At 36.0% G+C, this 12,458-nt stretch overlaps 1 protein-coding gene across 9 annotated transcripts in view; it reads right to left on the bottom strand.

The window, feature by feature from the left end:
* The window catches only part of tead3a (TEA domain family member 3 a), a 100,939-nt gene that overhangs the window by 23,122 nt on the left and 65,359 nt on the right, over positions 1–12,458 (bottom strand). For 5 of the 9 annotated variants that reach the window (XM_069190230.1, XM_006628274.3, XM_015342312.2 and 2 more), the window contains 4 exons: positions 11,861–11,872; positions 8,032–8,160; positions 3,792–3,835; positions 2,229–2,290 (listed from right to left, as the gene is read on the bottom strand). In XM_069190230.1, the coding sequence (XP_069046331.1) occupies positions 2,229–2,290; positions 3,792–3,835; positions 8,032–8,160; positions 11,861–11,872 (247 nt within the window). The remainder of the gene's footprint in view (positions 1–2,228; positions 2,291–3,791; positions 3,836–8,031; positions 8,161–11,860; positions 11,873–12,458) is intronic. The other 4 variants (XM_006628275.3, XM_015342313.2, XM_015342317.2 and 1 more) reach the window with 1 other exon arrangement.

Genomic DNA, 12,458 nt, shown 5'->3' with positions numbered 1-12,458 from the left:
GAAGCATAAATTGCCTTACACTCAATTTAAACACAAGCTGTCTTTAGCCCTCTAAGCTGGTTCATACAGAAATGTAGAGATCCAGGCTCAGAACACACAGCTTCATTAGCGAATACATATGCAGGACAACTAGAGAAGACGTTTTACAGAGGATGGATTTTTAGAAACATCCCATCAGTGACATCACTGAAGTCAACTCCTAGGTACTGTAACTGTCGTGTGGATAGTTTCACAAGAATCAGACAAAGGTTTAAGCATCGCTTGTTCTAGATAAAACTGCAAAAAAACCCAACAACCTATAATGTACTTCTTTGCAGCTCTGTTTGCCCAAATCATATATTCACAACGTGAAATCTAGAAAATAATATTACGTAACCAAAATCTGCAATGTGGAAACAGAACCTGTGTAATTGTTGATAGATGATGTACTCGTAACATTTTTTCAAGACGAACTACAACATTTAAAAAATGATTTGTATGTACTTGACATCTCTAATCAATCCACGGGTCCCAGCACAAAACGAAACTAAAACGCATACCGTTTCGCGCTTCTTATTAGTTGCTCAAAAGTAATTTGACTGTATGAAATGCATAATATAAACCTAGAAACATATACGTGAGCAGTACTTAAGCACTGTAGTATCGGTGTTAAGACATACCTCTCAAATACTGTAAATCAAGTTCAAAATATCTCAAGACCGATTCTGGTCATAATGAAATCATGTTTCGTGTATGTTTTCTTTAAAGTACCGAGACCAGCCATATACTGTATGTTTATGTTCCAAAATTAATATCGTTTATGGCCTTCACACGCGTTGCAGTATGCTCCTATTCTTTTTATGCTCAGCTACTAAGATTTCCCTTCAGTGGTAAAATTAGATATGAATATTCAATACTTAAACGGGCACAGTTAAGACATTAAATATACAAATACATACTGTATACAGTACAGTTTGCATACGGTAATATGTTTATGTTCCTAAATCAATCTCTTTTATGAGCATGTGAAAGGCATGGTGAATCACTGTACTTTGCATGATTGGAAACAAATGCGTGATTGCGAAATGCTGTGGTGTTACTTTTACAAAGACGGTCAATGAAAAAAAGAATGTTGACCAGGGCAATACTTTGAGTTTACACTTACAGCTTGTCCAAGGTCATTCATTATTAATACTATTAGTAATATCTTCGTTCAAGACTTTGATGGCCATAGCTCAAACATGAGAGGTTGAGCTTTATTAGCTCCACCTTGCGGAAATTCCGGATACTATTATTTTGCTTGTCGTATTATAGGAGAATTTACAGTAACTCGCGGTATTTACCGGTAGCTTGCGGTAGACTGCGTACAGCGTACCGCAAAATAATGCGGTATCGCCCGCGCATTTTGAATGGCTGCATCTGTACCTCTAATTATACCAACCACTGGGGTATGTTCTTGGCGAGATCTTTATAAGTTGGGGGTTATGATAATTTATTTTAATTACTGATTATCCTACTCTATTTATGGTATACTCTGTTTCAGCAACCAGCTATTTGTAACAATATTAGCATATATTAGTTTTAATTAATGCGGATCTGGATCACAATTAACCGTCCGCCAATGACAGATTTTATCTTCCAAAAGGTCCTGGAGTTACTCTTTCAGAAACCCAGGCTAATTGCTTGCTCTGACTCTAGTGGTGGTCTTTGCCACAAGTAATACGTGGTTAAAGACTGAAAGTTAAGTGTTGGGTTATGGCTTTTTGAAGGAAAAAAAGGCTGTTATCCGTGTTCACAATGGACTTTAATAAATGTTTATGTTTGCTGTTTAAATAGTTACTTTGTGATCATTTTTTCTCTCGCAACAAACAACCCCTATTGCAAACCCCTATGTACACTTTCATGCCATGCCACTTTATGTCATTTGTGGGAGGTTACTGCAAGGCCTAAGCTAATTTCTTGCAGTTAACTCCTCTACTGATTTATCTGAAAGCATCATTCTGTGTTCAGATTTATAGTGAATATTTCAGATTTAGTGCACACAGGAGTAAAGCACAAATTGTCATCTCAGCCAAGGTGTAATGTTAAAGTTCAGCATCAAAGTCATTCTAATTTAAGGTATTTTTTTACCATCTGGTCTCAAAATGTCAAAATGTAATATGAGTCACATGATTTCATTATTATTTCCATTATGCTACTGTATAATGTCAACTGAAATCAAATGTGTTTTGTGTTTCTTATTTACTTACTTGATATAGGAGGTGGCACTGAGCTTTGAATAGGATATCCAGGCTGTGCAAATGGCTTGATGCTGAAAAAGAAGAATATTAATGGAATGATCATATCCTTTATCTCTTAACTATAGCTTATAACTTATAACCCAAAAATTAATGAGCTGAGAGAACAATGAGGCCCAAGTTTTCCTCTGCATAGTTGTGAATGGGATTCTGTTTATTGTTTAACCACACCATGTTATTTACATTTATATCATCTTTAGCTTAAATGAAACATTTTAGATTTCTATTTTTTTAGTCTATTTTTTTTCAGAATAACTGAATCAAGAAAACACGTTAACTGTAAACACCACTTGTCTCAGAATGTTTATGGTATCAACTGTGTTTGACAGTTAAAAGTATTGCTTCTGATAATGCTGCATGGCCAAAATGTTGTTTCCTTTCTTTTGGCATGGAATAAACCTGTTACCCGTTCCTTTACAGCCTACGCATGCTGAGGCATCTACCTACTTGAACTTGTTCTATTATGATTAGAATCCTTTAATGTTTTTATTAAGAAAATACAGCAAAACAAATAAAGTACATATATAATCAAAATACTGTGTATTTGTTCACCCCATTATTATCTATTCCAGTACAGGAATGTGGGGGAGCCAGAACCTATGCCAGGAAGCAATGGGAGCAAGGTAGAATGCACACTAGATGTGATACTAGTCCATCACAGTATCACAATAAAATAATTTTAAAAATGCTTAAAAGATTAAGAGTCCTTAAAAGAGGACTTATTTCTAAAGCACTGACTAAAACAAAAACTTGGAAAAAATATAGTGGATTTTAGAACTTAGTACTTTCACACACAGTATAAATCATAATACTAGATAAAAAGTAAAACATGAATTGAAACATTTTTGTTTTGCTTTTTTTTCTGTCCATATATACATTTATGATGCAATAAAAGTCCACCCTGTACAGTAGAACCTTCACCAACATGGGATTGTCCAATGTGGATTTGATTGTACATCAATGGGAACAAATACCTACTGAACGTGATAACTTTTTGACTATGTATGGTACTGAAGTCTACAGTCAACAAACAAAGTTTTCAACATTCCAGCACTACAACACATCCTCATCGCTTTGTATTTAATGTAATCTGTTATCTTAAGAAGTTAAGTGAAATCAAGATTACGTTTTTTGATGTCTTTTGTCAAATTAATACCCTTACAAAACACAATGTACCTGGAACTAGACGTGTGAAATAAAAAAAACCCAAACGTTGTGATATTAGCATAAAATCTAAGAACAATTAGTCCCAAGCATCCTTAAGACACTATCCGGTGCCTTTTGCTCTTCATCGTCACCATTCATTTAAGTTTAATCATTTACCACATGCAAATGATTTGTATTGCATAACACATTTATTATTATTTATATTTACAAACAGTTCAGTAAAGGCAGAGCTGTTTATTTGTAACACTATATGCATATAGGTAATTATGAGTGACTTTACACATCCATCCACGTTCATTTATCTTTATTTATTACATATATAAGTTTTAAGATTAAGATTTCACTCACTCCTGAGAAGGTCCCGGTTGTCCTGGGATTGGGGAAGGCCAGAACTATAGGGAAAAGATATAGAATATCAACTTGACTTCTGACAAAAATCATTTTTAAACCTGAACTTAAATTACAAAAACAAGAATTATTGAAATAGATTTAGAAATGTTTATATATGACCTTAAATAAATAGCATTTTCTCAGTAATACCCGTGACTGTAATGTTAGAGACAATGCACAATGCCTAGTTTGTGTCAACATTTTCATCTTCAAAGCAAAGGGGATATTTGCTGAGATGCATTGGGTCCAGATTCAGTGATCAAAGCAATTGTAAAGTTAACCTTGGTTTACCTTACTTAATTAAGTTCTGGGTAAATGATTAAGTGACAACCAACAGTCCAGTAGTCACATTCCTACATCCAGTAATTAAAAGTATGTTGGTACCTTTAAACTTCCTTGAAGACAGTCACTTGATTACCCCCCAAAAATAGGCGCTATATCTCGGTAATGAACGCAGCACAAAAACTACTTTCAATGGCACAAATGGAGCACTAACGAATATGGTGGGTTTCCTGGGACATTACATTTCATATTGCAAAAGACACTATTTCAGCTGGGAGAAATATGACACCTTAACAAAGGCACTCATTTCTTTGTCTTCAGAAATCACAGTGTGCCTTCATGCTGTATTCTACAACAAGGATTCACCAGGAATACACAAATAAAAGGACTTTAACCTAATTAATAAATAATAATATTAATAATAATAATTGCTTACACTTATATAGTGCTTTTCTGGACACGTCACTCAAAGCGCTTTACAGGTAATGGGGACTCCCCTCCACCACCACCAATGTGCAGTATCCACCTGGATGATGTGATGGCAGCCATAGTGCGCCAGAACGCTCACCACACATCAGCTATCAGTGGGGAGGAGAGCAGAGTAATGAAGCCAATTCATACATGGGGATTATTAGGAGGCCATGATTGATAAGGACCAATGGGAAATTTGGCCAGGACGCCAGGGTTATACCCCTACTCTTTTCGAGAAACACCCCAGGATTTTTAATCCACAGAGACCACAGAGAGTCAGGACCTCGGTTTTACGTCTCATCCGAAAAGTGGCGCCTGTTTACAGTATAGTGTCCCTGTCACTATACTGGGGCATTAGGACCCACTTGGACAGCAGGGTGAGCGCTCTCTGCTGGCCCCTGCTAATTGTGCTATGTTTGCACGTAAGTGCGCTGTACATATAAAGACATGGATAATTACTGATTTTAAGACCTTAGATATATATTCAGTTATTTTACCTGAAAATAAAAATATTTTCCAATATTTCCGCCGTCTGCATGTGTTAGACGGCAGATTTTCCAATGTTGTTTTGCAGTTGAGTTATAAACTACCTGGGTCAACTTAGTACATAGGGCACCTTTCCAAAATCCTGGTACTTTTTCAAATTTACAATTATGTATTACAAAAAATACATAATAATGGTATTATAATACAGGAAGTTGCAAATCCTAACCTTTTTAAATATGTGGCTTGAAAGATGAGTTAAATCTGTAAACAGCCTTTGATTTGCATATTAATCATAATAATTGCTTACACTTAGCCATAGTGCACCAGAACGCTCACCACACATCAGCTATCAGTGGGGAGGAGAGCAGAGTGATGAAGCCAATTCATAGACAGGGATTATTAGGAGGCCATGATTGGTAAGGGCCAATGGGAAATTTGGCCAGGATGTCAGGGTAACACCCCTACTCTTTTCAAGAAATGCCCTGGGATTTTTAATGACCACAGAGAGTCAGGACCTCGCTTTTACGTCTCATCCAAAGGACGGCGCCTGTTTACAGTATAGTGTCCCCGTCACTATACTGGGGCATTAGGACCCACATGGAGCGCAGGGTGAGTGCCCCCTGCTGGCCCCAGTAACATCTCTTCCAGCAGCAACCTTAGTTTTTCCCAGGAGGTCTCTCATCCAGGTATTGACCAGGCTCACAGTTGTGACCAGTTGTGAGTTGCAGGGTGATATGGCTGCTGGCAGTAAATATTAATTTAAAAAGGACACAATGAGAAACTGAGTACTTCTTCAGATTTTAAAAAAGGACACAACTACTAAGTATTATGACGTGCTAATTAAAGCCCCTTTGTAGGAACATGCAGTTGGTTGCTAATGTTCACTTTTTAACATTGGGGCAGAGCAGTAGCACTGTGGCTAAGGATCTGCGCCTGTGGCTGGAAGGTTGCTGGTTCAAATCCCACGGCCAGCAGAGGAATCCTACTCCGCTGGGCCCCTGAGCAAGGCCCTTAGCCCCAGCTTCTCCAGGGGTGCTGTATAAATGGCTGACCCCACTGGACTTCTCTCTCCCTGCCTGTGTGTCTCATGGAGAGCAAGCTGGGGTATGTGAAAAGACAAATTCCTAATGCAAGAAATTGTATAGGGCTAATAAAGTGATCTTATCTTATGTCTATATTGGCGTTTTTATTAATTTTCTATTTAGTGATCTTTTTAGGGCTACATCTGGAATACTTCGGATTACTGTATTGATATTGGCGATAAATGTATCTGTTCATACAAACGCACGGAAGATACTGGTATTAAATAGTAAATCAACTGCTACCCCCCATCTGGCAAACAGAGAAACAAAATTGTAGATATTGTTATCCTCGCACCCGTCATAGAGTCCTTGAACTCAACACATGGGGTTACTGATGGTCATGTGATCACCTGAAAAAGAATGTGCTATATCTCAGGAACGAAAGAACCTGGGAAGCTAATTTCAACTGTACAAATAGGCACAAATGCAGCACTAACGAATGAGACCAGTTCAGTTCACCTACACCATTGTAGGGGGGTTGGGTAAGGTCACCCCCTGAAAAAGAAGGTGTAATATCTCGGGAACAAAAGCACCTGGGAAGCTACTTTCAACGGCACAGACTTAGCACTACAGAATGAGACCGGTTTGGTTCCCTAACGGGGGGGCTGACCCCGAAAAAACAAGGCGCTACATCTCGGAAACGAGTGATGAATGAGGTGGGCTTTATCGTTTGTGCTTTTTGTAGGGGGGCCAACTTCACAGAGCTCGTATTCTTTCTGGTTTATTAGGCATTGAGAATTAAATACTTGGTAAGAGTCTGGAATTTTTCTTTGTAGTTAGGACATTAGACCTCTGGGATGCCTTGCCTGTAAACTTGTGACGCATATAGAGAAACTTGTGTGCTGTATGTTTATGTTGTGTGTAGTGTAGTGTGTGTCACTGTCTTTGTTAATACTGTAAATATTTGCTTAACCATGTGTGTCTGGATTATTACTCTTTTCAACAAAGCTTTGCCAGGGAACAAAGAATCCATGTGCCTCTAACTATATCAATTTAGTATTAATATAATTTAATATTATTTGAAACATAATTAAAAAGTTGGGGGTTATGATAATTCATTTTACTTATTTGCTAATCTGCTTGATCATTTCCTGTTATTAACCTTTTTTGTAACCCCTTATTTGTAACAGTGATATGTACTATAATTTCCTTTATGTTTGTCCCTACATTAGGCAAAACAGAGCATGAAAACTACTTCAAAATATTACACAATATTGCTATTTTGCTGCAAACTATCTTGGTCATAACAGGCATCCTAAACGTATCTAGTGTGAACACGTTTCTGTGATAATGTCCTGCATAGTAACTGTGTCACTGGTTACTGGCTGACTGTATTTATAATCCTGTGAGGCCACCTTCCCTAACCTCCCAAGATTCATTAGAAAAAAAAAAGATCCAGGACCTAATTAACAAGTCCCTGCTTGTTTTATCCTCACTTAAAAATGGCTGTGATTCATTGTTACCATGGGAGCTTCACACCTCAATGTTGCATCTTTTCCACAAAGGAAGAGTCAAGAAAAGCAAGCCTAACCTTTGACACTGTTTGCTCCTAAAGGGATTCAATCAACTCTAGGTAACAGAATGTAACCGAGTAAAACCATTTGTGAACTTAATACTTTTGGTATTATATATTAATACAAATGGGGGATTGACCTTTTAGCTTTAATCAGCTATGTGTTTCACCCTCAACCGAAGGACCACTTAAGGCAGAAACAAAGGGAAACTGTAAGGCAGTTGTGCAAATTAAAATTAGCCAACTACCCTCGAAGGTATACAGTTTAAGGGGGTTAAACAGCTCTCTCATCTGAACCCAGCTGTGGAGCAACATCCCCATCAGTAAAGGTTTAGGTACTCTGGACACACAACGCAATGCTCACCCTGGTAGGCGGGGGGTAGGGAGGCTGTGGTAGAGGAGGAAGCTGGCTCTTCATCACGCTTGCTGACACAATCTGTGCAGAAGAAAGTGCAGCCATGTTCTGAAGGGCCTTGTCTTTCGAAGCCTGATCCTGCAAAAAGACAGCTCAGCACAGTCACAACGCAGAACGTCTCGAGGTACAAATGGTAAAAACCCTGCAAAACAAAATGAGTGCACTGTTCTGACTGTTTTTTACTCACAGCTTAATTCTTAACTATAATGCAAATCTGCAATATTGCCTTTCAAAATCTGAAAGGACTTGTAAAAATCTCACCCAGAATGTGCTAAATGTTAAATTGGAAATTGTATGGTATTTTAACATCAAAATTTGCAATACCTAAAGTACACTTTTGGTCTTTGTAATTAGGATTGAGGTTAGTTGGACATTAAATCCTGATAAAGACATAAGAAAATGTATTTCAGGAAACACCAGGAAAAGAAAGAAAAAAGGTAATGAGGCATTTTCTTTAAAAGAACATTCCAGGACTTTTTTTGTCTTGTTACTCTATTTATTAAAATTGAATTCATGTACACAGAAAAATAATTAAAAAATACAATGCTGCTTAATTTACTTTACCAGGATATGTTAAGTATCAATATGATTTGTAATATTAGTCTGCAATATTTAAGATAAGCCATTTATAAGACTGCATTTATTCAGCCTGGAGTTTTCTTTCAGAAAATATGATGCAATGAAGTATGAGAAGTTACTTTTTACAGAAATAAATGAGCAGCTTAACACATGAGTGTTAGCTCTGCTGGTACAGTGACAACAACTATAGACAGAAGAAGAAAGATGGAGCAGGTGCCATTTTGAAATGTATTATTTTTTACCACCATTAAAGATGCAGCAAAGAATCTGCTGAAGCACTTCCACTGATGCCCACCAGTTGATGAACATTTACTAGAATCCAAATTAAAGAGCATGTGCATTTTTCAGAATGAAAATGGGGCATTTGTGCTTTACATCTGAGAGTCAACTATGACACATTACACCATAAAACCACTAAGTGTCATGGTTCTCAAACTCAAGCTCTGTCTTCATTCGTGTAGAACAGGTACACAAATTTTATCATAATTCCAAGAGAATTATGAAGCTTGTTCCATTCACTGACAGATCGATAACATTTTAAAATCTAATTCCCACAATGTTCAAGTATTTTTTTAAAGCACTGCACACATTTATGTGAAGTGTTTCTCACAAAAATTCCTAAAATAATGATAATCAGAATTCCTAAAGATAGAGATTAGACCTAAGACAGGACGGGAGAGGTGAATATAACACACAAAACCGTAATTAATGGAAATGTATAATGAATGTATATGCCCATATGAATGTCTCCATGCACATGTTCTGAAGTGCAGCTGGGTGAAGTTGCAAAAGAGTTTTGCAGGATGTTTGTGGACAGCTAAATAAAACATAATATGACTCCAATAAAGGTACCTCTTCTAGTATATTAAGAAATGTATTTTCAGTTTGGTCTGTCTGCACTAAACAGATTTAAAACTGATCAGTGATAATAATGCATGTTGCATTCACAGGGAAACATGCTGGATATAGAAACTAACTTATTGTACATATGAACATAGGCCTGAAATAACAAAAGGATTATTAGTACTTGGCATACATACAAAGTATATGATGACCACTGAATGAAACATCCATGTACACAAAGACATCACAAAGATTGACATAAGCATGTATGGCCAGTGATAAATGAGCATAACTGCAGAAGAAGGCCAGAGGGACAGAAACCTGCTGTCACTCTAGAGATGAGCTGAAAAAAAAAGCACCAAGACACAGCAAGCAACTAGAAGCATGAACAGCCTGAGGGCTCCGGTTCTCAAAGCAAACTGCAAAGCTCTGGATTCACACACAAGCATCAAAAAGCAGATTTTGTCTATTGAAAAGTTCAATCCCATTCCCATTTTAACCCATCAATTGCCTTAAGATAATGTTCAAACAGAATAACATACATCATACCTAAAGGGAACAATAAATTAAAAATGTATTTTTAAAAAACTGAAAACTCTTTACTTTTCTCTTTGAAGCAGGTATTAAAGTCAATACATATTTTCAGTCTTCATTTTTGAAATATTTACACCTATGGCTAACTAGGTTGGTTAATTGGGACATATACTATGGTTTCTAAACATATGGAAAACCAAAAAGTCATAGAAAGCTGGGTGAAAGAGATATTCCTGAAGTCAATGTTCACAAGGCTGAACATTTTGTATTTTATTTTTACATTTTTAAATAAAAACATTACCTATTCAAAATGAATGCTTCAAGATAATGCCATATCTGAGTACTATAAGGAGCTTATTTTGCATATGTATATGCACAATGTTGTATATTAACGTCTTAATGTAAGTCTCTTTTTTATTAGAATTTTTGGAACAGAGTACAATGCAAAGACTCACCCTTTATCTTTTATTTTTAGACTAGAGTATAGCAGCTCTTTCTGTTCTTTTAATACCAGTTCCAAAATGTGTAGACTTCATGGTCTAACACAAAATTTGTACTGAAGCATTGCAGTTCATAAAAAAACTAAATTAACTAAAATACAAAGATGTCTCCCTTGATTCTCCACATCTCAACAACCTTGCCTTCTCCCTTTAAAGTAAAACTACAGGTTAGTGTGTATCCTGTTTGTTTTTAGAGATTAAAATTAATCTCACTTGATGAAAGACTGAACAAAACAGCCTGCTCCAAGGGCAGCAGAAGAAATAATAACCTCCACAAGCTCAGTAATTCCCAGTGTCACTTGAAATTTGTAACTCTTATAATAATTTCTTTTTTAATCAATGAAGTTGAAAATAAACTAAAATCTTTAATTACTTTAGTCTAAGGAGCTAAATTTGTACAAAGCTCTAAAACGTGTTGGAGATACAAAGAGTAATGAATTATAAGTATACAAAAATACTTGTTAACTTAGAACTCTGGTCACCTTGATTCAACTAAAAGGGCAGGCACAGTACTTCTTTTTGCTTAAGTGAAGATATTCAAAGACGATAATATAAGTAACAGTCTCAATCTCAGTGTATTATCTTTGAGATCTTTGTTCATACCTTTATACAGATGTTCATATCACTGAGTTAAGAAATTCGCGATATGTTTAGTCCATAGTTCCAATATCTGACGTAAGGAAACTATTGCCTATCAATTAAATGTTCCTCTGTAGCATATTAATGACAAACCTAAGACCACAATCATGTGTGTTCTGGTCCAACTTAAAAACAACTTAAAAAAAAGAAAATAAAAACAATCTACTATAAATAATCAACTCAAACTAAAAAAATTATAATAATTATCAAATCATTATAATAATTATTATAGTTATTAAAATAATAATGATAAGAACTTGAACTCAGAAATTATAATAATGAGTAATATTAAGCATTTTGTGAATCAAGAGCCTGAACTGCTGTAGAATTAGGCATTTGCACTGCAGAAGAAGCATATAATCACAAGAGGTCTAAGACATCTCCAAAGATGTTGAGGTTACAGGAAGCAAGCTGCTTTGTGATTCACCAATCCACATTAAATAAGCAAGCTATTATTGCCAAGTTGATCTCTGACTAGAAAGTGCTGAAATATATGTAGCTTAAGTGCATGAAAGACAGTGTAGCTTAACTTCAACTATAAGCAGCTGCAAGAATATTAGTGCACCTGCCAGAAAGGAACGTTGCCATGCTAAAACTGGTAAATTGCACAGTGGGACAGCTGTAATTCATTGCAATAGCTGAGCAGATATAGTATATTACAAGAGGGACAAATCAACACTTACCAAGTTCATGGCCTAAATAAAAAAAAGAAAACATTAGTTTTTTTATGATGCAAAAAAATCGTAAATTAGTAATTCACAGCTACTTTTCTATTACTTTTCTTTAAATAAAGCCACAACTGACTATAGTCACTTAAGCATTAGAATATACTTTGAAATCTTATGCATGAGCATCAGTTTCAGTAAAACACCTCTGTATACTGACATCTCTCTAATCAAGAAAATCTAAAATTGACATCGAATGACATTGTGACAATTGACATTGTCACACAGAAGACAAATTAGCAGGAACTTCCCCTTTTCCTTTTGTCACATTGCAATACAAAATAAGACAGGACTGATTTTCTAAGTAGATGACTAAGTAGTTGACTGCAAAGAGCATTTATACTACAACACATAATTTGGGTTTCCAGTTTTCAGCATTTATTTGTGATCATGTTACCCCCTTTGAATTTATTGTGAACTGTTTGTAAAGTGTGTGGTTGATTCATTTTACCTGTAAATCCGACATGGATCACATGACATGGATCAACCCCATTATTTATTCTTACTGAGTTTAGCCACCAGTGTATGCATTGTTTTATGTTCAAACTTTTATTTT

This window comes from Lepisosteus oculatus, chromosome 5 (assembly GCF_040954835.1).
Source record: "Lepisosteus oculatus isolate fLepOcu1 chromosome 5, fLepOcu1.hap2, whole genome shotgun sequence".
NCBI classification, from domain to species: Eukaryota; Metazoa; Chordata; class Actinopteri; order Semionotiformes; family Lepisosteidae; genus Lepisosteus; species Lepisosteus oculatus.
Note: the sequence above shows the minus strand (reverse complement) of the source record. Positions and strands in the feature narration are given on the sequence as shown.